This window comes from Ornithorhynchus anatinus, chromosome 12 (genome assembly GCF_004115215.2).
Source record: "Ornithorhynchus anatinus isolate Pmale09 chromosome 12, mOrnAna1.pri.v4, whole genome shotgun sequence".
Lineage (NCBI taxonomy): Eukaryota > Metazoa > Chordata > Mammalia > Monotremata > Ornithorhynchidae > Ornithorhynchus > Ornithorhynchus anatinus.
In genome coordinates this window covers 38,263,275-38,288,543 of record NC_041739.1, presented here as the reverse complement: position 1 = coordinate 38,288,543, position 25,269 = coordinate 38,263,275, and the positions used below count along the sequence as shown (strand labels likewise).

The 25,269-nt window shown below is 43.6% G+C and overlaps 1 protein-coding gene across 2 annotated transcripts in view; it reads right to left on the bottom strand.

Annotated features, from left to right (window-relative positions):
* LEF1 (lymphoid enhancer binding factor 1) overlaps positions 1–25,269 on the bottom strand; it is a 136,535-nt gene that overhangs the window by 108,116 nt on the left and 3,150 nt on the right. Inside the window, exons 1-3 of one of the 2 annotated variants that reach the window (XM_029077048.2) lie at positions 24,545–24,802; positions 23,964–24,030; positions 22,290–22,423 (exon numbers count right to left, since the gene is read on the bottom strand). In XM_029077048.2, the coding sequence (XP_028932881.1) occupies positions 22,290–22,423; positions 23,964–24,030; positions 24,545–24,679 (336 nt within the window). In that variant the 5' untranslated portion in view covers positions 24,680–24,802. Of the gene's footprint in view, positions 1–22,289; positions 22,424–23,963; positions 24,031–24,544; positions 24,803–25,269 lie in introns of those variants that run through there. The other variant, XM_029077047.1, reaches the window with a different exon arrangement.

The window sequence follows — 25,269 nt, the reverse complement described above, 5'->3', positions numbered from 1 at the left end:
TCTCTGTTCATTCGATTGCATTCATTGAGCGCTTATTGTGTGCAAAGCATTGTACTAAGCACTTAAGCACTGTACCCGCTCATGGCTGAGGCCTGTATCTGGCAAGGGTCCCTCAGGGAACAATGGGGGAACCCCTCTGACATAATGACATTGAGGTTCTGCCCCATTAGGCTCATGCTGAAAAAAAAAAACAACCAAAAAAACCCATCACTGAGTTTTTGATTACAAATCTACAACTGCAGAATCCTCTAGACTACTACATCAAATCAAATCCATCCATCGAAGAAAGCAATACTGAATGTTCCTGAATAATAATAATTATGATATTTGTTAAGCGCTACGTTCCAGGCACTGTACTAAGCGCTGGGGTGGATACAAGCAAATTGGGTTGGACACAGCCCCTGTCCCACATGGGGCTCACAGTCTCAATCCTCATTTTACAGAGACACAGAGAAGTAAAGTGATTTGCCCAAGGTCACACAGGAGACAAGTGGCGGAGCCGGGACTAGGACCCACAACCTTCTGTCTCCGGGGGCCGTGCCCTACCTCAGGCGGACCTCGATTGGAACCATATGAAAGCAGGAACAAATGAAGTGAAATGCAGTTTCACAACACATAGTCTATACAGGAGAATTTTAAAGGGCTCGCAAACAATCTATCAATCAATCCATGGTATTTATGAGGCACTGGCTCTGTTTCCACTTCCTTATCCTCCCTGAGGCTCAATGTGGAAACTTCCAATCCTCCTGCTATCTTAGAGGCTCCATTAAACTAACTTTTAGTTCACCAAAGTTACCTTTGGTCTCAATTAGCTCGCAAAACTGATCTACGGAATATAGGATAAACATATGCACAATATAGAGTACTGAATAACTATACAGACTCTATAGAATATAGGATAAATATATAGACTATATCGAATATAAAATAAATAGGCAGACTATGTAGAATACATATTTGTTCTGTAAATTTACTCGAATGTATGTATTCTAGAATAGATGCACTATTGAATATCTACGGGAAGCAGGGAGGTCTAGCGGAAAGAGCATGGGATTGGGAGAGGAACTGGGTTCTACTCCTGACTCTGCCACTTGCCTGCTCTGTGACCGTGGGCAAGTCACTTCACTTCTTTCTGCCTCAGATTCCTCAGCTGTAAAATGAGGATTCAATATCTGTTCTCCCTCCAACTCAGATTGAGAGCCTGCACTCAGCAGCCTACTCCAGCACTTAGAATAGTGGTTGGTACTTAGCCAGTTCTTAACAAATATCATAAAAAATATAGTCCCCTTTTCCAGGAGGGGAATGGAGAAGAAAGCATTGTTTTACGAAAATGAGAGGGCTCAAATAGGGTGGCTTTCCATCCAGCTGGTCTCTCCCCTGTCTGGTTCAGATACAGCCCTGGTCATCTTAATAATAATAATAATAATAATGACGATGGTATTTAAGCTCTTACTACGTGCCAAGCACTCTACTAAGCACTGGGGTGGATACAAGCAAATCGGGTTAAACACAGTCCCTGTACCATGTGGGGCTCACAGTCTCAATTCCCATCTTACAGATGAGGTAACTGAGGCCCAGAGAAGTGAAGTGACTTGCCCAAGGTCACACAGCAGTCAAGTTGTGGAGCCACGATTAGAACCCATGACCTTCTGATTCCTAGGACCGTGCTCTAATCCACTAAGTCATGTGGCTTTTTAAGGAGATAACATCAGCGGTGTCTCCATGTCCAATATTGTTGAGTGACATAAGCTACTGTAAGCTTGTTGAGGACAGGAAATGTCATTGTTTATTGTTGTATTGTACTTTCCCAAGCGCTTAGTACAGTGCTCTGCACGCAGTAAGCACTCAATAAATACGATTGAATGAATGAATGTCCAGCCACCCTAGATTTAAATGTTAAATATTTCCTCAAGACCAATTCGGGGTGGTCAGGACAGTTCATTCTAAGCCACTTTTTCTTCATTACCCTAGCATCAAGGTGCCACCAAGATTACAGCCAACATTTTACTAAGAATGAAACCCACATCATTTTCTGATTGCCTAGCAGACCAGAGGCTCTCTCTTTCCCTAATGGGCTCGCAAACACACAGATCCCCACCTAAAAAGCCTCAGGGTTGTATTTGAGAGTCGGAGTCCGTGATGGCACTTACCAAACAATCTCCAGGAACCACAGATTCTTAGCACGGGGTCAACTGGGTAATCTTCACGGGCGGGCGGTCGATGACATCCAGGAAAATTTCCTTCCCAAACTCCTTTCTATTACACCATGCAAAAGCTCCTCATAACCGCAGAGGCCATTAGCAGGGTTGAACAGAAAGATCCTGGAAGTCAGAGGACCTGGTTTCCAGTCCAGGATCCACCATTCGCCTGCCTGTGTGACCTCAAGCCAATCGCCTATCTTCTCCGGCTCTTGGTTTCCTCATCTGTAAAATGGGGATATTAATCCCTGTCTCTCCTTACCTTACAGCGATGCTGTGACCAGGGACAGCCCACACACTTCACTCTCTAATGCGAACCTTCTCAGTGAGCCTCGATCAGCCATCTTGCCACCGGACCCTTGCCCACGTCCTGCCTCTGTCCCGGAACTCCCTCCCTCCTCAAATCGGACAATTAATCTCCCCCACTTCAAAGCCTTATTGAGAACAAATCTCCTCCAAGAGATCTTCCCTGATTTAGCCCCCCTTTCCTCTTCTCTCACTCCCTTCTGCGTTGCCCTGACTTGCTCCCTTTATTCATCACACCTCCCAACCTCACAGTACTGTACTAAGCGCTTGGAATGTACAATTCAGCAACAGATAGAGACAATCCCTGCATGGCATAATGGGTAGAGCACGGGCCTAGGAGTTAGAAGGTCATGGGTTCTAATCCTGGCTCTGCCACTTGTCTGCTCTGTGGCCTTGGGCAAGTCACTTTACTTCTCTGTGCCTCAGGTACTTCATCTATAAAATGGGGATTAAGACTCTGAGTCCCATGTTGGACGGGGACTGTGTCAAATCCACCCCAGCTCTTAGTACAATGCCTGGCACATAGTATGCACTTAACAAGCGCTTAGTACAGTGCTCTACACACAGTAAGTGCTCAATAAATATGATTGAATTGAATGAATACCATTATTATTATTATTAATAATAAAGCAAAAAGTGACTCGCTCAAGGTCCCACAGCTCAAGGGGCAGACCTGGGTTTAAAACCAAGGTCCTCTGCCTCCCAGGTCCACACTCTTTCCACTAAACCCACTCTCCAGGTGTGGGCCAAACGTATGCCAACTTCACAGGTTGGATTGGAAAGGGACGAAAGCTGGCCTGCATTGCCCTCTGACTCTCCAGGAGGGTGGTCCCGGACCTCCAAGAGAGATCAGGCTCAACGGTGCAGTCTCTGGCATTCACAATTCCACTCGGGCCTCTCTCGGGAGTTTAGAAGGCCTGGTGGAACTCCAGCCCGAGGATCTAACTCCAGTCACAGACTGTCAGCCCTCTCCTACCTCAACTCACTACCGTCCTACTACAACCCAGCCCATATACTTTGCTCCTCTCACGCAAACCTTCTCACTGTGCCTCCATCTCACCTATCTCACTGCCGACCCCTCACCCATGTTCTCCCAGTGCTTAGTACAATGTCTGGCACATAGTTAAGCACTTAAATACCATTATTTTTATTATTCCACTGGTCTGGAATGCCCTCCCTCCTCAAATTTGATAGACAATGACTCTCCCCCAGCTTCAAAGCCTTACTGAAGACATGTCTCCTCCAAGAGGTCTTCCCTGAGTAAGCCCTCCTTTCCTCTTCTCCCACTCTCTTCTGGATCCCCCTGACTTGCTCCCTTTATTCATCACCCCCTGTTCAGTTCCACAGCACTTATGTAAACATCTGTAACTTATTTATTTATATTAATGCCTGTCTCCCCCTCTAGACTGTAAGCTCATTGTGGGCAGGGAATGTATCAGTTTATCGTTGTATCTACTCTCCCAAGAGCTTAATACAATGCTCTGCACACCGTAAGCCCTCAGTAAATACATCTGAATGAATGAATGAAATCCATCAGCATTCTTAAAACTTATGGCTTCTATCATCACGGACAGATTCCACCGACAGAACCCATAATGCAGTTTACAATTGCAAATAAAAAAAAGAGCTTTTCATCACTGAAATACTTTATGGACATTAAGTAATTAATCCTTCCCAACCCTTTTGAGGGAGGCATTATTGTCACTTTTTATAACACGCAGGTCTGAGTTTCATAACCCCCTACTGCACAGGTTACTATTGCCTCTCCTGCTATTAAGGCAGCTTCGCTGACAACATATAACTTTTGGCCACGGGAGCTGGGAAAATATTCCCGATTCTGGAATCGTGTCCCCAGGTTAACCCCTTACATGAAAGAGAAGACGGGGTTGAGGTTTGGGAGATTTGCATGGATACAAAGGTGTCTGTGTGGTAAGACGTTAAACATGGCTGTCCTTCGGGTGTTGTGGTCTTTTGATTTTGGGTCCTTGTTTTGTGGATGTGCGTGTTTTTATGTAGTTTAGGAATAAATCCCCCTACACCCATAAAAAATTTAACGAGGGCTATCATTAAAGCTTAAATAAAACTTTAATAGAATGGGACATCGGTCCCAGATTTAAAACACAAAGGATACAAACCACGCTGGGAATGTTCTCCAGGAAGCAACATCCAGAAGGTAAGCCTGAATGCCGGATGTATTTCATGGGGATGGAATCTTAAAGACCGTAGAAGGTGGGCTTGAAGGGTTTTGAACTAGATTAAGTAGATTTCTTCCTCAGACATTATGCAGTGGTTGTTGCACTGTAGCTCAAAATATTGGCTAAAAACTCTGGAGTCAATTGAAAACTTTGGGAAAGAGATCTCAATGTCTGTCTCTCTCTCTCTCTCCCATCCCCCACCCCTCCTTGCTTCAGAGGGAAATAGAACTGCACTCCCCAAAAAGTACAAATCATGAAGCAACCTGGGCTTGCTGTTCAAATCAACACACCCTAAAATTAAGAACCACTTAAAATCAAGGTTCCAATAAAACCACCAAAATCAATTGTATTTATTTTATGCCTTAAATATACCCATAGAGTTTTGAAAAAGAAATTCCCAGGTCTTACACACAAAGGTCAGCAAACAAATTTTTCATAATGAAGGCCAACTTAAATTCTTAAGGTTAGGTAAATTGAATTCTGTAAATTTAAGCTGTAGATAAATAAAAACAACTGATTCCAAAATAAACAGAAATGAGTAAAGTGGAATGAACAAACTCAAGCTTTTCCTAGCTCTCACAAGATTCAGATCATTATTTTCCTCCCGCCACTGGCAACTTCCTGACTAGTTAACACAGTTGGAGCAAATGTTGATTTTCACCACTCTATTTTTAGGTCCATCTCAAAGATTCAAAGAATGCTCTGTGTGTAAGAGCCCAGTGACTTTTTCTGTTGAGAAGCGATTCCTTTAAAACAGAAGACTGAGATTTGAGGAGGGGGTGGGGAGAAACAGGAAAGAAAGAGGGAGAGAGCTGGAGTGAAAGCTTAGTACAGTGCTAAGTGCTTACTACAGTGCTCTGCACACAGTAAGCCCTCAATAAATACGATTGAATGAATGAGAGAGAGAACATGAGAAAATGAGAGAACAAGAATGAGAAAGTGAGAGCAAGACGGAGCAGAAGAGAGCAAGAGAGAATGACAGAGAGAGCTAGTAAGCGCACCAGCCCTCAATCTAAACCCTAGATCATCGGAATTCTGCAAGCATTCTACGTAGGAGGAGAAGGGGGGTCAGGATACCTGGATTCTAGTTCTAATTCTGCAACTTGCCTGCCTAGTGACCTTGGGAAAGCTATTTCATTTCTCTTAACCTCAGTTCTCTCTTCTAAAAATGAGGATAAAATACCTGTTCTCCCCCCCTCTTAGCATGGGAGCACCATGTGGGATAGTCACTGTATCTGATCCGATTGAACTGTATCTACTCTGGCACTTAGCACTGTGGCTGGCACATAGTAAGCACCTTTTTATGCTATTTGTTTGCCAATAATAAATGCATTTACCAGATGCTAGGAACTGTACTAAGAGCTGGGGCACATACAAGATAATTGGGTTGAACACAGTCCCTGTCCCACACAGGCTCACGGCCTTAATTCCTATTTTACAGACGAGGTAAGTGAGGCACAGAAGAGGAAAGAGACTTGACCAAGGTCTTAGAGCAGACAAGCCATGGAGCCGGGATTGGAACCCAGGTCCTTTGAGTCCCGGGCCCGTGCTCTTTCCACCAGGCCACGCTATTCCTCCCACTTCTTAAACATCATCAGTAATAGATAATGGGGGAAGAAAAAAAGCACGGGAGGGCAGGGGGCAAAAATTCACCATTCTACTAGTTGTGGGAGCTTCTGCTACTAATTACCAAAAAACCTTCCAACTCAACAGACTACAAGCATCGTCATCCTCTTTCACAGAAAGGGACATAGCTGCTGTGCGAATCACTTCATAGATTCAGCAGAGCCCTGCTCCTGACTGACAATATGTCTGGAATAGACCTCCTTCAGGAAATCTGAAACAATCAAAGATTTTTATGCAAACCAAAGAACTACTTTGCCAGAGCGCTACCCAGTGAACAAAGATGTGGAAAGCCAAATCAATGAGACCAATATGTGCTTTGGGAGACTGACAGCTTCATTTGAAATAATAATAAAAATAACTGCGGTATTTTTAAGTGTTTATGTTACCAAGTACTGAACTTAGCACGGGGATAGGTATAAGACAATCAGGTCTTACACAGTCCCTGTCCCACATGAGGCTCACAACCTAAGAAGAAGGAAGAAACGCTTCTCCATTGGTTTTAAAGCCCGCTATCACCTTGCCCCCTCCCATCTCACCTCGCTTCTCTCCTTCTACAACCCAGCCCACACACTTAACTCCACTTTCGCTCGATCTCACCTATCTCCCTGCCGACCCCTAGTCCACGTCCTGCCTGTGGCCTGGAATGCCCTCCCTCTTCAAATCCTCTCCCCTCCTTCAAAGCTAATTGAAGACACATCTCCTCCAAGAGGCTGTTCCAGACTAAGCCCCACTTTTCCTTATCTCCCACTCCCTTCTGCATCGACACTAACTCGTTCCCTTTGCTCTTTCCCCGTCCAAGACCCGGAGCATTTATGTATATATCTCTAATTTCATTTACTTGTACTGATGTCTGTCTCCCCTACTGTAGACTGTGAGCTTGTTGAGGGTAGGGAATGTCACTGTTTATTGTTGTAATGGACTTTCCCAAGTTTTTAGTACAGTGCTCTGCACACAGTAAGCACTCAGTAAGTTTGGCAATGAATGGATATTGAATCCCCATTTTGCAGATGAGGAGACCGAGGCTCTAAAAATGATTCGTTCAAGGTCATACAGGAGACAAGTGGCAGAGGCGGGATTAGAACCCAGGTCACCTGACTCCCAGCCCGTGCTCTTTTCATTAGGCCAAATGGTTTTTTGAAAGAAAGGAATGGTTCTCAGAGTTCTAACAGTAGGGTTAATGGTGCATGGCTGGGAGAGGTAGACTTCAGACTTCATGTTCATATTCTACTCAGCTCAAAGGTGACTGTTTCATTCTTGTATTGTAGTCTCCCAAGCCCTTAGTACAATGTTCTGCACACAGTAAGCGTTCAGTAAATGCGATTGAATGAATGAAATGGCGAAGCAGAGTGCAAACAATGAAGCCCCAAAAGGCAAGCAGCGCAGCAAGCAATTCTCCCTGAGATTCAGCTTTTCTAGCCGGGACATGCGAGGAGAATAAATAGTAACAGGTCACCCAAGAAGCTATTGTCCTGCAAAGTAAAATCAACACACTCCTCCAGGGAGGATAGGAGAGTGAATCTGTGTTCCCCTTTGCTGGTGGAAAAATTGTGATTGCTTTTCTCCCCTCATAATCTATCAGTGTGATTTATTGAGTGTCAACTAAGTGGCAGAGCACTGTACTTAAATGCTTCGGAAGCTGCAGGAGTAGCAGACACGTTCCTTGTCCATATAATAATAATAATCATGGTATTTGGTGAGCATTACTATGTGTCAGCCACTGTACTAAGCGCTGGAGACAAGCAAATCTGGTTGGACACAGTCCCTGACCCACATGGGGCTCATAGACTTAATCCCCATTTTACAGACGAGGTAACTGAGGCACAGAGAAATGAAGTAACTAGTCCAATGCCACACATCAGACAAGTGGAAGAGCTGGGATTAGAATTTATGACCTTCTGACTCTCAGGCCCATGCTCTATCCACTTATTTATGAACTGGGAGAAGTAGAGTGACCTAGTGGGAAAAACACAGGCCTGGGAGTCAGAGGGCCTGGGTCCTAATCCCGGCTCCACCGCTTGACTACTGGGTGACCTTGGACAGGAGCCTACCAACTCTGTTCTACTGTACACAGTAAGTGCTCAATAAATACCACTGAATAACCCGATGGGTTGACTGAGCAGCCATTGTCCTGCAAAGTGAAATAAGCACACTCCTGCAGGGAGGGAAGGATTAAAATCGTAAACACGTAGTGACTCACAGTTTCAAACTATGTGGTGCGACAGAGGATTTCGGGGAGCGATCCACGACGGGGGGAGTTGGCCTCCTTGAATGATGACTTTAAGAAGATCTGAATACTAAGTAGCAGATTTGCAGACGATGACAGGGCTGCAAGCAGTATATGCTTTGACTCAGCAAGGGGCTATCTTTAATTTCAAAAAAGTGTAAAGTGGAGTTTCAGTGGTATAAAAAGGAGTTTCAGTGATGGGCTGGATTCTTCAGTCACCACCGCATATCTGAACAGGGTTTCACCATCAACCAAGCAATCAATCAAATTTAGTCAATCAGTGATATTTGTTGAGTGCTTACTGTGTGCAGAACACTCTACTAAGAGATAGGCTGTAAAAGCTTGTTGTGGGCAGGGACTGTCACTATTTATTGTTGTACTGTACTTTCCCAAGCGCTTAATACAGTGCTCTGCGCACAGTAAGAGCTCAATAAATACAACTGAATGAATGAATAAATGAATGAGACTCCAGAATTAGGAGACACCATTCCCTGTCCACAATGAGCTCACAGTCTAGAGGCTTACTAAGCACAGAGGACTGTACTTAAGCATTTGGGAGATACAGGACAACTGAGTTGGTAGCCACGTTCCCCGAACACAAGGAGCTTACAGCGTGGCCTAGTGGATACAGCACAGGCCTAGGAATCAGAAGGACCTGGGTTCCAATCCCCCTCTGCCACTTGTCTGCTGGGTAACCTTGGACAAATCGCTTCACTTCTCTGGGCCTCAGTTCCCTCCTCTGTAAAATGGGGATTGCGATCGTGAGCCCCATGTGGGACAGGGACTGTGTCCAACCCGATCTGCTTGTATCCACCCCGGCGCTTAATACAATGCTTGGCAGGTTGGACACAGTCCGTCTCCCTCATGGGGCTTCCAGTCATAATTCCCATTTTACAGATGAGGAAACTGAGGCCCAGTGAAGTGATTTGCCCAATGCCACCCAGCGGACATGTGGCAGAGACGGAATTAGAACTGGGATTCGAAGTAAATGTGGTTGTAATGGTTTTAGGTGTCCTTGCGGTGTGAGACCAGGTCTGAATCAGCTATGCTTCCCAGTTTCTGCTGAGCCTCTTGGTGCTGTGCCACGTGACACTTTCTGTTTCTTTGTCATTTTGTCACTTTACAATATTGGATGAGTGGTGAACACATAAAGCGCTCCACTGGTGATAGCCTGTAATGGTAATGAAGGAATTTATATAAAATAACATCAGGCATGGTGTTATCTTAGAATCACCTATGCACTTCTGAATCAATGATTACTCTAACATAGCTACCCCAAAACATAGAGATAAAATAAAATCCCCAAGCTATAAGAGAATCAATCATATTTATTGAGCACTTACTATTTGCAGAACACTGTACTAAGCACTTGGGAGAGTACAATCTAACAGAGTTGGTAGTCGCATTCCCTGCCCACAGTGAGGTTACAGTCAACCTACATCTTACAGTTGAGAAGCAGCAGGTCCTTGTGGATAGATCACGGGCCTGGGAGTCAGAAGGACCTGGGTTCTAATCCAGACTCTGCCACTTGTCTGCTGTGTGACTTTGGGCAAGTCACTTCACTTGGCCTCAGTTCCCACATCTGTAAAATGGGGATTAAGACCGTGAGCCCCATGTGGGACAGGGACTATGTCAAACCGGATTATCTGGTACCTATCTCAGCACTTAGAACAGTGCCTGGCACATAGTAAGTGCTTAACAAATACTATACTTATTATTATTATTATTATTATAACTGAGTGTATAGCTTACACACACACACTTCATCCCCAAATGTACTCATCACATCTTTGGCTTCTTGGAAGTCCCCTTCCTGTCTCCAAATCAGTCTTTGGCAGAGACAAGAGGCAATGGAATAATGCCTTTGGATTCACCATTGCTAATTCCCACACCCTTTCTCCCCACCACCCTTTCTTCCACATCATCCTGTTCCTGGGAAACTGTGTTGCGGCAGGGCGGTAGAGAAGCCTTGCAAACTGAGATGAGAAGGAATCCTTCTGCCCTCTCCCATCCCCGCTCCAGGGCAGGAAGTGGCAACCCTTGGAAAACTCAGCGAGCTAACAAATCCTGTGGGCGTTGTGAAAAAACTCCTAAATGGCTTCCTACTCCAACTACTTCCGCGGCCCAAAGACGGTTTTAGCAGTCACAGCAGGAGTCCAGATGTTTCCTTACTGAGGGGGGGAGACGAACAATGGTCTAGAAATGCGAGATGAAACTCGCTTCTTCCCCGATATCCCCTTTCTGGGGGAATCCTTTGGAGGCCTTGATGGAGCGCTTACTGTGTGTAAAGCATTGTACTAAGCGTTTGGCTGAGTACGATACACTCGAGTTGGTAAACACTATCGCTGACCTCAAGGAACTTGCAGTCTAGGAAGGGAGGGTCGGTGAGCTCTTTGTGGGCAGGGGATGTGTCCGCTGTTGTCTGTTGTACTCTCCCAAGTGCTTAGTACAGTGCTTTGCATATAGTTAGCGCTCAATAAATGCGACCGAAAGAATGAATGGTCCATGATGCCACTGGATTTTCTGCTGCAGGCAGGTGCACTTCACATGGGAGAGACAGGATCACCCAACACCTAGTAATCATGACATTTGTTAAGCGCTTATTATGTGCCAGGGACCATATTAAGCGCTGGGGTGGATACAAGCAAATCGGGTTGGACGCAGTCCCCGTCCCAAATGGGGCTCACAGTCTCAATCTACATTTTACAGATGAAGTAACTGAGAAACAGAGAAATGAAGTGACTTCCCCAAGACCACACAGCAGACAAGTGGTAGAGTCAAAATTAGAACCCATGACCTTCTGACTCCCAGGTCTGGGCTCTAGCCACTCTCCGAGCTGCTTCTCTTCCTCCAAGGGCCAAGCAGCCCCAGCGGTCTCCCCCCATCTGCCTTCAAGACTCACACCTAAATTCATCACCCCTGCCCCAGGATAATAATAATAATATCTATGGTGTTTGTTAAGCGATTATTATGTGCCAGGCACTGTACTAAGCACTGGGGTGGATACAAGCAAATCAGGTTGGATGCAATCACTGTCCCACATGGGGCTCACAATTTCAATCCCCATTTTACAGATGAGGCAACTGAGGCCCAGTGAAGTGATTTGCCCCACAGCAGACACGTGGCGGAGCCAGAATTAGAACCTATGACCCTCTGACTCCCAAGTCTGTGTTCTATCCATTATGCCAAGCTGATTCCTATAAAAGCACTTAAGGCCTTGGGCACACACCTCCCCTTCCACCACCTTGCAGCCCTTATGGACCCATCTTTAAATCTTGTATGCTTCCTGCTACCTGGAAATTACTTTAGTGTGTCCCCTCTTCCCTGCTACGTTGTCAGCTTCTTGAGGGCAGGGATCGTGTTGTGTCTACTAACATTCTATGGTAGTCTCTCAGGAGCTTAGTACAGTACTCTAAAAATGTATTAAAATGTATTTATTGATTGAATATACAAGCTCAGGTAATTCTTTCTACGGTATGCAGGAGAATGCTTAACCAATGACTATTCATTCACAAAAATCTCCTTACGGGAGATTTGCGTGGGGGCTGCAAAACATTTCAAGGCAACCAAATATGGACTCTAAAGCTGGTGAAAGAATAAAAATGAATTGGAAAGCATTTTCAGTAGAGAACCAAAACATTCTTGAGGGCTGATTCCTTATTGCTCTTCCATTTCCAGCCCTCTATCACCTTCTCATCTCCTTATCTTTAATCTGGCTTCTACACCCTAACCAAGAGATGAAGACCAATTTTGAGATTACCCCTCATTCAGATCAAGATCCAATTATTTTCTCTTTTCGTCTGTCGCCTATCCCACTTGGGCACTTCACATCAGACACCGTAACTCCCTCGGAAGAGCTGCTTACTGAGGAAATTGGATTTAATGCTTTTTGTTATGGAGTGTCACTGGAAACCGGAGAAAAAGTACAATTAAAGAAGAGGAAGAATAATTTAGCAACCTCCAAGAAGAAAGTTTAAAGCTCAGCTTCTCATTTTCTTTAGCTGGTTAGAAAAAAAGTCATCTAAATGTTACTAGTTCACCTCAAAGCCAGAAAAATCGATATTTCTAAGGTAACATTATATACCTGTACTTCAGACTACAGCCTAGTACCACATCTGCAATTAGCTCCTAATTTGTATCCTGTCCTTTACAAAGGCCAAAAGAATTTTTAGTCGCAAGAGCTTTTTCTAACAAATAAGAATATGTTCACATATGATGTCATTTATTTGTTTTAGAAGATCAAAGCATTAACTGGATAGAAATCAAACTTTAGACTGATCATTTCTTTTACTCCCTTCCTGCTCTGGCCCTTTCTGCCAAATTTTGATGTATCTGGCACAAATAAGGTCAAATCTAACTTGGGAAAAAAAAACCACACACACACACACAAAAAAACACCAAATACCTACAAAACACATAAATAAATTAATTGGACTGAGACTATAACCCAACTCCATCAATCCCTAAAAGCTTTGACTATGTTACAACTACATTAGAGTTTTCAAGATTCTACTTAGACTGTGAGCCCCATGTGGGGCAGGGACTGTGTCCAACCTAATTAACGTACATCTACTCCAGCGCTTAGAACAGTATTTGACACATAGCAACCACTCCACGGATGCCATGTAAAAAAAAAAACACAAATCTGAACTGAGCCCCTAGACTGAAATCGGAAATAAAGGATCCTGCAAAAGTTTGCTAAGACTCCTCACCCTACTTTGGAACTGTTGGTCCAGAAGATGAGTAATCAGAGGAAATTTTACTTCCAGAAGTCGCATTGCGTTTTTCAGATAAGCTACCCAACAGGTTGGGGCCAGAGAGGTGGTAGTTTCAATCATGTGAGTGGACTCGCTCCGGGAGAGAACGAATGTAGACGGCAGAAGAATAGGGGATCCAGAACAGAGCTTTGAGGGAATCCCACATTTATCTACGGTTAGGGAATGAGAGGTGGAAGAACCAGTGAATGAGATTGAGAAGAAGTAGTCGACGAGCTAGGGGAAAACCCGGGGAGGAGCTTGGCAGTGAAACCAGAATCGAGGCGCTAAATAATTTGGGCAGATGATCCCAGAGGCTGATCTACTTAGAGACAGGCAGATAATCTTGGATGTTGTTCTACTTAATGACAAAAGGCAGCGTGGTTTACTGGAAAAAGCAAGGAACTGGAAGTCAGGGGACCCGGGATCTAGTCCCAGCTTTGCCAGTGACCAGCTTTGTGACTTTAAACGAGACGTTTTAACTTCACCGAGCCTCAATTTCTTCTGTAAAATGTAGATAATTGGTGATGATGATATCAACGTTGATTAAGCACTTACCCTGTGTCAAGCACTGTTCTAACCTCCAGTGAAGAGACAAGGCAACCAGGTCAAAAGCAGTCCTTGTCCTATATGGGAATCACAGTCTAAGTAGGAGAGAGAACAGGTAGTGATTCTCCATTTTTCTGACGAGGTAACGGAGGCGCAGAGAAGTGAAGTGACTCATCCAAGGTCCCACAGCAGGCACATGGCAGAGTCAAGACTAGAACTCTGGTCCTTTGACTCCCGGGCCGGTGTTCTTTCCACTAGGCCTTGCGGCTACCACTCCCCTTCTCTTTAGATTGTGTACCCCGTGTGGGAGATGGACCGATTATCCAGTACCTGCCCCATTGTTAAGCACAGTGCTTTGCCACATAGGAAGAGCATAATAAATCCCTTAACTGAGAAGTTCTCAGTGAGGAGCAGAGGGATAGTAGCAGAAAGTAAGGGAAACAACAGCTGATGTGTGGCTACTATCACCACAGTCCCAAGGTGACAAATTCTGGGCATGGGACCTTCTTGGAAAGAGAAGGAGGGACTGACAAGTGGCTAGTGACACACATTAGTGAGTCGGTTGGGAAGCAGCGTGGCTCAGTGGAAAGAGCCTGGGCTTCGGAGTCAGAGGTCATGGGTTCGATTCCTTCTCTGCCACTTGTCAGCTGTGTGACTGTGGGCAAGTCACTTAACTTCTCTGGGCCTCAGTTACCTCATCTGTAAAATGGGGATTAACCGTGAGCCTCATGTGGGACGACCTGATTACCCTTTATCTACCCCAGCGCTTAGAACAGTGCTCGGCACATAGTAAGCGCTTAAAAAATACCAACATTGTTATTATTACTGTAGCGGCTACCTTTGCCTTCTCCACTGGCTGGTTACTATCTCTCCTCCTCCGCCAAGCACTGAGGGATCTCTGTGCTGGGAACTTCAACCAATCGAAAGCAAAGATCAGGGCAGCAGGGGAGTGCATGCCAAATATAATAATATTTTTGAAGCACTTACTATGTACCAACCACTGTTCTAAGTGCTGGGGTAGATGCAAGATAACTGCGTAGAACACAGTCTCTGTCCCACATTGGGCTCAGAGTCTTAATCCCCATTTTACAGAAGAGGAAACTGAGGCACAGAGAAGTGAAACAACTTGCCCAAGGTCACACAGCAGACAAGTGGCAGAGCCGGGATAAGAACCCATGCCCTTCTGACTTCCAAGCCCGTGCTCTAGCCATTAGGCCATGCTGTATAAGTGAGTATATGAATTTTTTTGAGTGTGTATCGGTTGGGGGGCATCTCCCAGCCTCCCTCCATCATTCCCTTGCACTCCCCTCTTTCATTCTCTCATTGCCAAAGAGAGCACAGGTCTTCCTGCTAACATGGGCCTGGGAGTCAGAGGACTCGGCTCCAATCCCGGCTCTGCCAGTTCCCTGCTGTGTGACCTTGGTAAAGTCACTTCGTTTCTCTGTACCTCAGTTTCCTCAACTGTAAAATGGACTGTCAATATCTATTCTCCCTCCTTAGATGGTGAAACTCATATGGAGCAGGGACTGTTTTTTAACTTAACTTGCACCTACCGCAGAGCTTAGAACAGTGCTTGGTACATAGTAAATGCTTAATGAGTTCCATAATTATTAATAAAATGCCAACTTCAGCACTCAGATAATAGAGAAATAATGGTGACATTTATTGAAAGTTTACTAGGTGCCAAATCATGGTGCTTAGTGCCATGGCATATAAAAGATAATCAGATCGGACACATTCCCTGACTTGGCTGGAGCTAACAGCCCAAGAGGGAGGGAGAAAAGGTATTTAACCTCCATTTTAAAGATGAGGAAATTGATGTACAGAAAAGTAACGCGACATGCCCAAGGTCACACGGCAGGCAAGTGGCCGAGCTGGGAGTAGAACCTAGGTCTCCTGACTCCTACTCCCACACTCAACTTCCTCAAGATGATGAAATTTTAAAATGGCAAAAAAAAATGCACCTTGAAGAGCAATATGAGCCAAATATTGCTCATGTGGGAAAAGCAGCATCTGTTTCCTTTTCCCACTGAGCCACCCAAACCAAGCGAAAACAAAATGGAACCAAAGAGTTAGGTTGAGCCTGCCACAAGACCCCAGGACCAGGTGTTATTGTGGTTTGGGTATGAATCTGAGCCGCCTCAAGCTCCATGATGAAGCGTACCTCTGCTGTCTTCCTCTCTTCCACCCTGAACCTAACTGATGAAAAACACGCTGCTTCTCTTCTGAGGTGTTAGAAATGTAAACATTTCAGTGGCCGCAAAAGGCAAAAGGAAGTTTGAACACCACACAACTCAGTAAACTGATGGGAATCAATCGGCGAATCAATGATATTTATTGAGCGCTTAACTGTGCAGAGCACCGTACGAAGCGTTTGGGAAAGTACAGTACAACAGATTGGTAAACATAATAATGTTGGTATTTGTTAAGCGCTTACTATGTGCAGAGCACTGTTCTAAGCACTGGGGCAGATACAGGGTATCCCACTAGATACAGGGTAATCACGTTGTCCCACGTGAGGCTCACAGTCTTAATCCCCATTTTACAGATGAGGTAACTGAGGCACAGAGAAGTTAAGTGACTTGCCCACAGTCACACAACTGACAAGTGGCAGAGCCGGGATTTGAACCCATGACCTCTGACTCCCAAGCCCGTACTCTTTCCACTGTCCATGCTGCTTCTCTGAGTCCCTGCAGAGAGTAAGTTTCATATCCTTCATTATGCCAACAGTGTGCGTGTGCATGCACACACATATGCACACATACGGTGCAGAAAGGCATATGTCAGTGAAGAATTGAGGACTTTGAAAAGCAGCACTTAATAAATATTTAAAACGAAGGAATCATAGAACCAAAACCTCAGCCTAGCCCCTGGCTCCAGGCAGGTGAATAACTAAATCAAGATAGTTGTTCTTTTCTCAAAATCTAAAGGTTTCCAGGAATGGAGACTGTCCCCACCTCCCACAAACTCAGTTCTTAGCCCATTCCACTCCTTTTTACCTTGTTGCTAGCCAAGAAATGTTTCCCTGTGTCCAGTGGAAGTCACTTTGAGCACTTCCTTTGGTTCCGGTTTCAAGGCAGCTTGAGAAGAGCTGGTCAACAACCTTCCCATTAAAACCCTTCACTTAACTAAATCCTGTTTTTAAAGGCATCTTTTAGCCTTCTTTTCTCTAATAATAATAAAGATCGTATTTGTTGAACACTTGCTATGGGCTAAACACTGTTCTCAGTGCTGGGGTAAGCCCAAGATAATCAGGTTGGACACAGCCCCTGTCCCATAGGGGCCTCACAATCCAGATAGGAGGAAGTAGGATTTAATCTCCAGTTGGTAGAATTGTCAGTTTACAGATGAGGAAACTGAGGCATGGAGAAGTCGAGTGACTTGCCTGAGGTCGCACAGGAGACAAGTGGCAGAGCCACAATCAGAACCCAGGTCCTCTAACTCCCAGGCACAGGCTATCTCCATCAGAGCATGCCGCTTCTTCAGCTGAACCACCCATTTTTTAACCTTTTCTCGTAGAAAAACCCATTTTTTAACCTTTTCTCTTCATCCTTTTGAATAATCATCAACGGGGCATTTGTTAAGGGCATCTGATGTGTTACACAATGTACTAAGGGTTGGGGAAGTATTAGCAGCGGAAGCACCCCGGACCCATAACGCAGAGGTCGAAGGAAAGTAAACTTCCTCTGCTAAATTATCTTGGAGAAGCAGCACGGGCCCGGGAGTCCGAAGCCCGTGGGTTCTAACTGCCGATCCACCACTTGTCTGCTCTGTGACCGTGGACAAATCAATAACTCTGGGCCTCAGTTATCTCATCTGTAAAATGGGCGTTGAGATTGGGAGCCCCACATGGGACAGGGACTGTGTCCAACTTGACTTGCTTGTATCCACCCCAGTGCTTAGTACAGTGCCTGGAACATAGTAAGTGCTTAAATGCAATCATCATTATTGGCGGATGCAGGATAAAACACAAAGACCAAAACTGGGTATGCTTGACTAGTAAGTGTCAGATCCTAGTTTTTAGAGCTTATACGTATATTGATATATCCCAGGACTATGTTCCTTATGGCATTTATTAGGCATTTATTATGTGCTAAGCACTGGGGGAATTACTGCATTGTAACTAGATGCTGGCTTTTCAAGGAAGGCACTGTTTTGCTCACTCAGATTCAGCTTCTATTCCACTTCCCATCATTCTTTCTGTTTATTTTTAATAACAGAAGTAGCATGGCTAGTGGAAAGAGCACAAGCCTGGGAGTCAGAAGACCTGGGTTCTAAATCTGACTCTCCCACTTATCTGCTGTGTGACCCTGGGCAAGTCACTTAACATCTCTGTTTCAGGTACCTCATCTGTAAAATGGGGATCAAATCCCCCGCCCTCCCACTTGGACTGAGCCCCATGTCGGACAGTGACTTTGTCCAACTTGAATATAATGAATCTACCCCAGCATTAAAACAGTGCTTGACACATAGTAAGCACATAACAAATACCATCATTAATATAATAATTATTATATTTTTACCTGTCTTTTCCCATCTTGTATTTGTGCTGGATTTGAGGGGTTTTACACCTGTCCCCGCTGAATTTCATCCAAAGCAGTCATTGAGCACATATTGCATGCAAAGCACGAACTGAACACTTGGACAAGTGTAATGATGGTAAAAGATTTGACCTTAACCTCAAAGAGTTGACCATCATCCTCAAGAGCCATCAGAAGGGCCATCTTTTCAGCTTGGCTATTAAGTCCCTCCAAAGAACTGGTATCATTTACTCATTTCAGATGCCTTCTCTCTCTCAAAACATTTACCCAGATCATCGTACGATATTTAATAAAACCCCCATCCCAATACCAATTCCCAGAAATAATAAGAATAACTGTGGCATTTGTTAAACACTTATTATGTGCCAAGTGCATACTAAGTGTTGAGATGGATATAAGCAATCGGGTTGGACACGGTCCCTGTCCTGCATGGAGCTTACAGTCTCAATCTCCATTTTAAAGATGCGGTAACAGGCACAGAGAAATAAAGTGACTTGCCCAGGGTCACACAGCAGACATGCGGCAGAACTGGGATTAGAACACGTGACCTACTGACTCCCAGGCCCGTGCTCTATCTGCTGTTTCTCTTAAAATGTCCCTCCCCATCCCCTGGATTCCCTTTTCAATATTTCATTTGCGGTCTGATTGGCAGGAGTTAATATAAATGAGTTTCAAGGAAATAATTTTAACTCATTACATTTTTCCAGGACCCCACCTGAAACCTGATGACCCTTGGCATCTTCTTTTCAGTCTTTACTAAAAACACAGCCTCAAGGAGTAGCGATGCTTTTCATATCTTTTTTTTAAAAAAAAACACTATTTTCAGGTTCAAATATATCAGAAAACTCACATTTAAAACACTTTCAAACATTATACTCCTCCACCAGACTGTAAATTCCTTGACAGCAGAGATCATATTTACAATTCTACTTTGTTGTACTCTTTCAAGTGCTTAGTACAGTGCTCTGCATACAGTGAGCCCTCAATAAATACATGCGCCAGGCCCTATACCATGTGCTGAGGTAGACTGAGGATAATCGGTTTGAACACAGTCCCTCTCCCACAGAGAGGTTAGAGTTTAAATCAGAGGGAGGAGGACTTAGTCCTCATTTTACAGATCAGATAACTGATGCAGGGAAGTGAAGGGACTTACCCAAGGTCACACAGCGGCCAAGTGACAGAGCTGGGACTAGAACTCAGTTCTGCTGACTCCCAGGCCCGTGTTCTTTCCACCAGGCCACGCTGCTTCTCCAATCCCAGTTCACCAGCTTTGATATTCACTGGCACCCATAAACACAAATCAATCAGACGGCTTAGAATTGAAGAGGTGAAAAATTCAGTGTCCAAGGAGGTTTCCAACCCTAACACCTCCGGGCAACAGATGCAGTAAACAAACACGTGCTTTGTTATGTAAATATGTAATAGCAGGGTTGCCCCAGGATACTACACCGAATCACAAATGGTCACCCTGACACCTCAAAGGAGAACCCGAGGTTCCTCTCCAATAAAGGAGGCTAAGAACCAAAGGCCTAGGAGGCAGAAACTTAGAGCTGGAGAGCCGAGTGTAAACGCAACAAAGTGCTGAAGCTAAGGTGGCCGCTGACTTCGTCTTCCTGGTTCAATGCTTGCGACTGCTCACGTGGGAAAAAAAAGCAGCTGTGAAACATTGAAAGTTAAGATTACAGTTCAGCTGCAAGCTAAAAATTATTCAAGGGCTAACATGTGTGGTCTCTGGGTTTTAGCTGCAGAGCTTCTGGAATTATACGAACTAGTGAAAACGCAGTTGAAAAGACATGCTCTAAAATGCAAGAGAACAAAGTGAGAACCAAGACAAGACAGATGACATAAACTGTCAGAAAAGCCACTGCTTTCTACCACTCCCTCCTTCCCCCAACACCAACCACACCCACACCGACAGCCCCTTCTCTTTAAGGGCCCAACCAATATCTCCCCCAGCCCCATTCTGCGGATCTGCTCTGGCCACAAATCTTTCCCAAGCAAAGAAAGATTGTTCAGATGACTGACACCAGTAGTTTTCATAAATCTTTTGATCTTTTGGGCCCCCCCAAAAAATCCATGGCCGACTTCCATCTCAAAGGATTATGCGGGTGGAGGGTTTCTAATGAAAGGTGAAAAGCTGGTTTCCTGGTTTTGTTTGAGTTTTTTGCTTCGGTTTGGTTTCTCAATAATTTTATTTGGGGAAGTCTGCTGAAGCGGTGGCCCTTCTCACTTTCTAGGAATCAGAGAAAGGAAGATATAAGATCGTCTAATGACTACATTTTTTGTTAACATGTTAGGGACTGTGATTTAGCCTGTCAAGAAGTGTTCTAAATACCTTTCAACAAAAGCCCGTCTGTTTAGAAAGACAATAAATCTAATAGAGTTTGACTACTTCTAATTAAAAGCCTAAAAATGAAATGTCATAACTCTGGCTACGCCTTTTTCAGGAGTCTCCCTCTTAGTGAGAAAGCTGTTTGGTTTGCCCAGAGGAAGTTCAGTTGCATATTTCTAAGTCTATTCTAAAACATCGAAATAGAGACTATGCCACAACATATAGTCATTTCATTCCTTTTCTGAAGTGACATATTTAACACATCCCATAATTTTCTATTAGATAAGAACTCCAGCATTTCTCTACTCCTGGACAGATGATGTACCTACTTGGATTTATGCAAACATGCAACTAGATCAAACAAAAATTGTCCCCAAATGTAGATAAACAGCTATGCAATTTTTTAAATTCAGATATGTTGTATCAGGTGACAACTTGAAAAAATATAATTTTATAATCTTTACCATCATCCCAGAAACTCCTCGTTCAAAGTACAATTATTCTTAGCACTCTTGTGGACACAAAATTTCTAGGTGAAAGTATTTATAAAGAAGTATCTGAACATATTTGGTCTATCAATTAATTAAGTAAAGTTTCAGATCTCCCTAAATCCCAAACAGTCTTAAAAATGCAATCTAACAGTTAGAAACACTTTTTGATGACCAAGAGCAGCAATAATTTGTCTGGGCAACACCCTGCTTATGGTTTAATGATCTCTGAAGATTCTTCCAGCCTTGTATTTCTCATTTGCTAATGGAACAATTATTTTTCTTACACTTCTGAAAATATGAATTAGCATTCTAACACTATCAGTAAAGAGCCTGAATTCAGAAGATTATTACATCACCAAATTGAAAAAAAATAATACCCACTCCCCCCATGCAATTGAAACAGGAAACTGGATGATTTTTATTGCTCACCATTGTCGGACTTTTAAAGCTTGAAAATAACAACTCCACCTGATCCTACAGTATCCCAAGCAGATATCAACAACTGTTTCATTTTTAGAATAATCTTTGTGCTTTTTTCTGAGTCATTCAAAATGAAATTAAGAGATAATGTATCCATTTCACATAAGGCAGTAGCAGGAAGTTAAGCTGTGTCAGATATATCAAATATAATGATGCATTATTCCTGGAGGGTCTACAGAAGCTTAAATGTGATCTAACTTGGTCTAATTACGTATATAATCCAGAAACACAGTTTTCGATTTAATCTTCCAGGCATTAAAATGCACAATCTATTAGTTCATTTAAAAAATAATTTTCCCTCCTTATATAAAACTTAATTAGAATGCATAACCATTAATTGCCCCAGTGTATCGATCTCATATAGCACGATGCACAGAAAGTTCAGCTTTACACATGTGGTGTTCCATCTACACAAACAATATTATAGCTCCACCTGAATCTTCAACACATCCTCCCCTGATCTCAAAATAATCAAGTCAGGCTTCCTAAAAGACAGCAACATTTTAGCAAGAGCTACTTAACATATATTAAGATCATTTTCTTGAGCAAACTGGAGTCAGAAAAGTCAGCTGGAGCAAAAATACCTTACTTACTGTTCTAGGGATGGGTGGAGAAAGAGATCCATTTGACATGTACGGGTCGTTATTCATATTTGGCATCATTATATACCCAGAATAACCAGAGTAAGATGGGCCCTTGTTGTATAAACCTCCATCTGGATGTTTTCCTAAAAAGAAAAAACAAACAATAAATGTTGCACTTATCTCCTTCTTTATGTTAATTTTGTTTTGCTTAACCCGGTGTATTGGCTGAAGTGAAAAGACAATTTATAAAATATTTTAACTGGGGTGATTGTTCTGTAAATGCTCAATTATATATGATCTCCAGGAAGCCAAAAAGGTAAATAAATAATTTACCTAAACCGCCTTCTGAGGTCCCTAGACTAGATTCTATTTACCCCACTTAATAGTTCAGTACTGATAACTTGGCTGCTGTATCGGCTTAAAGGTAAAAACTTCCCCCACATACAGAGAATTTTAAAGTCAAGTCAGAAAACAATATATTACTTTAACTTGGATAGGTAATAGTCCACTTAACCTTCTAGATGACTAAATTAAAGCAAGAGAAATCAAGAACTGACTGGAAAAGCTATGCTTGTCAAGTACTAGCAACAGACTGCAAACTCAAAGATCTCCTCTAAGGGGTTTAATTTTGATGTGCAAATCCTACAGAATGGCAAACAAAGGATATGTGGAAGGCCAATACAGTATATGGATTTTATTTCCTCATAAAAGGCAGCTAAAGTCAATTCCTTCTCTGACTGTCATATTGCATTCTGCATAAGAAAAAACCATTTGGCTCTTGCCAAGGGAAACCAGTTGAGAACAGAAATTCAGAGGGGTGTGTAAGAAAACCCTACCACCTGATGGAACTCATTTAACCCACAAGGGGTTGTCCCTTCAACTGAACACATTTGCAATTGAAATCGAAAAGAGGGGCGGGGGGGGGGGGGGGATGCTGAATTGTCAACACTTGACTATTACAGAATTAGGAGATTGGTCTGGAAAAACTTTTCTAAGATAAATTTAGTTTCTGAACACATTGACTGTCCTTTCACTTTCTGCAGAAAAACCAGACATAAATAGATTCATCAAAAACTACAGCATTGGCTCAGAAGTGGCAATTCTGCTTTCAAAGCAAAAGAGAAAATCTGTTATGGCTTGTCATGAATCTACAGAGGTGTTGAAAAAATATCTATAACCCCAACCTGTTCAGTTCCAGACCATTTTGAAAGTGATGGTATAAAATCAAAATGTTACGCATATAGCACTATATATATAAAATGTATACGCATAACATATGTATCCACATCATTGATACAGTTTTCTCAATAAATGACAACAGAGGAAAGCTGAAACACACAGGCCAAAGCTTCAAAACTCCATCTAGCCTTTCATTTGCAGTCACGTAGCCAGGAGAACATAAGATAGCTTGGAAATAATTTTCCCTTTATTATCTAGTCTAATAAACCCTATGGCAGCACACTCTTCCAAATTTCAAAGCAGCATCACGGATATAAATGCAACTAAACATATATAATAATACAGTAAGTGTAGGGTCTTTAACTCTCTTTGCTTGAATCTACCCCAGTGCTTAGTACACGGCCTAGCATGTAGTAAGCACTCAACAAATACCACAGTTTTTATTATTATCCAGGATAAGCAGATGTGAAACATCACAGATAGAAAAATACATTTGACCCTTACCTTCGTCAGAATGTTCCCTGGCCTTGTCATGGTATGATTCTTGGGACGTTTGTCCTTGTCTGGCCACCTAATCCCGTGGAATCCACCCCCGAAAGGAAAGACAAATACATTATAACATGTAGTCATGATTATTAAAATCAGTCAATCAAAGGTATTCACCGTGTGCGCAGAGCACTGTAATAAGCGCTTGGGAGAGTTGGTAAATGCCTTCCCTGCCTATGGGGAGCTCTGACTTCTAACAGACCCAGTGAGAAAATGTACTGTTAAGCTTTTTCAAAGTGCATTTCACTCTCCTGCTAAGGAAGCATTTAACATAAGGGCTTAAGTTATTTTGACTGTTTTTGTTTTTAAGTAGAAGACAAAAAGGGAGAAAAAGGAGGAGAGAGGGGAAAGGAGAAGGAAGAATTGAAGAAGCAGTCATTAAAAGAGGTGAACAGAAACTTTCCTTCACATTCAGTAACATGCCCATTTTCAAGCACTGAAGCCGACAAATGATCACTTGCAGGTTTTTGCTTCTTTTTCCAGAGGAAAAAAATATATAGCTGCCAATTAGGACAGACAGTTGTGCCCTAAACTCTGACCTTGCTGTTGTTGTCCAGTGTCATCCGATGATTCTGAATGGAATAAAGTTGATTGCCCTGGATGCTCTCTCCAATCCCATCCGCCTCGATCCTGACTAAAACTGGGCTCTCTGAGGGCCCCTGAAACGTCATCATGTTGGTCTGTAAATGCAAGCTAAACTAAGCAAGCCTGGAAGAGACCCCGGCACCCGCCTCCCTCCGCGAGACTCTTCAGGAAGGCCATCTTAGAGGCAATAAAAGGAGTAATTTGGCCGTCTTCCTCAGACTAAAGCCAAACTACCGCATTTTCATCTTTTCCCCATCTACTGTTTGTGTATGTGAAAGGGAAATAAAAAAAAGTCACCTTCCTCTGTGGTTAACAGAGATTTCCGGTGTCATCTCCAGGTATCTGCTAAAGGTTACTTGAAGGGGAAGTCACAGGACTTATAGTAGCCACGATCCAGCAGGAGTAACCACGTGCAAGTCGATGGGTTACCCACCCACGCCCGCCTCTGGCCACCTGACAGTCCCGACCCCTCTAGAACCACTCGCCCTCCTCTTCCAGTGGAAACTTCAGGAGGCCTGGAGGTTTGGAAGAGGTCAGGTTGAAGGAGGGGGCTGGTTGGAGGAGGGAAGATGAGGGAAAGCTGGAGGAGGGGAGAAATGTGGGAGGCTTAAGGGGACAATAGGGGAAAGGCTGAAGGAGGAGGCTGAGTGAGAGGGTAGAGGAGAGAAGAAGGAAGGCT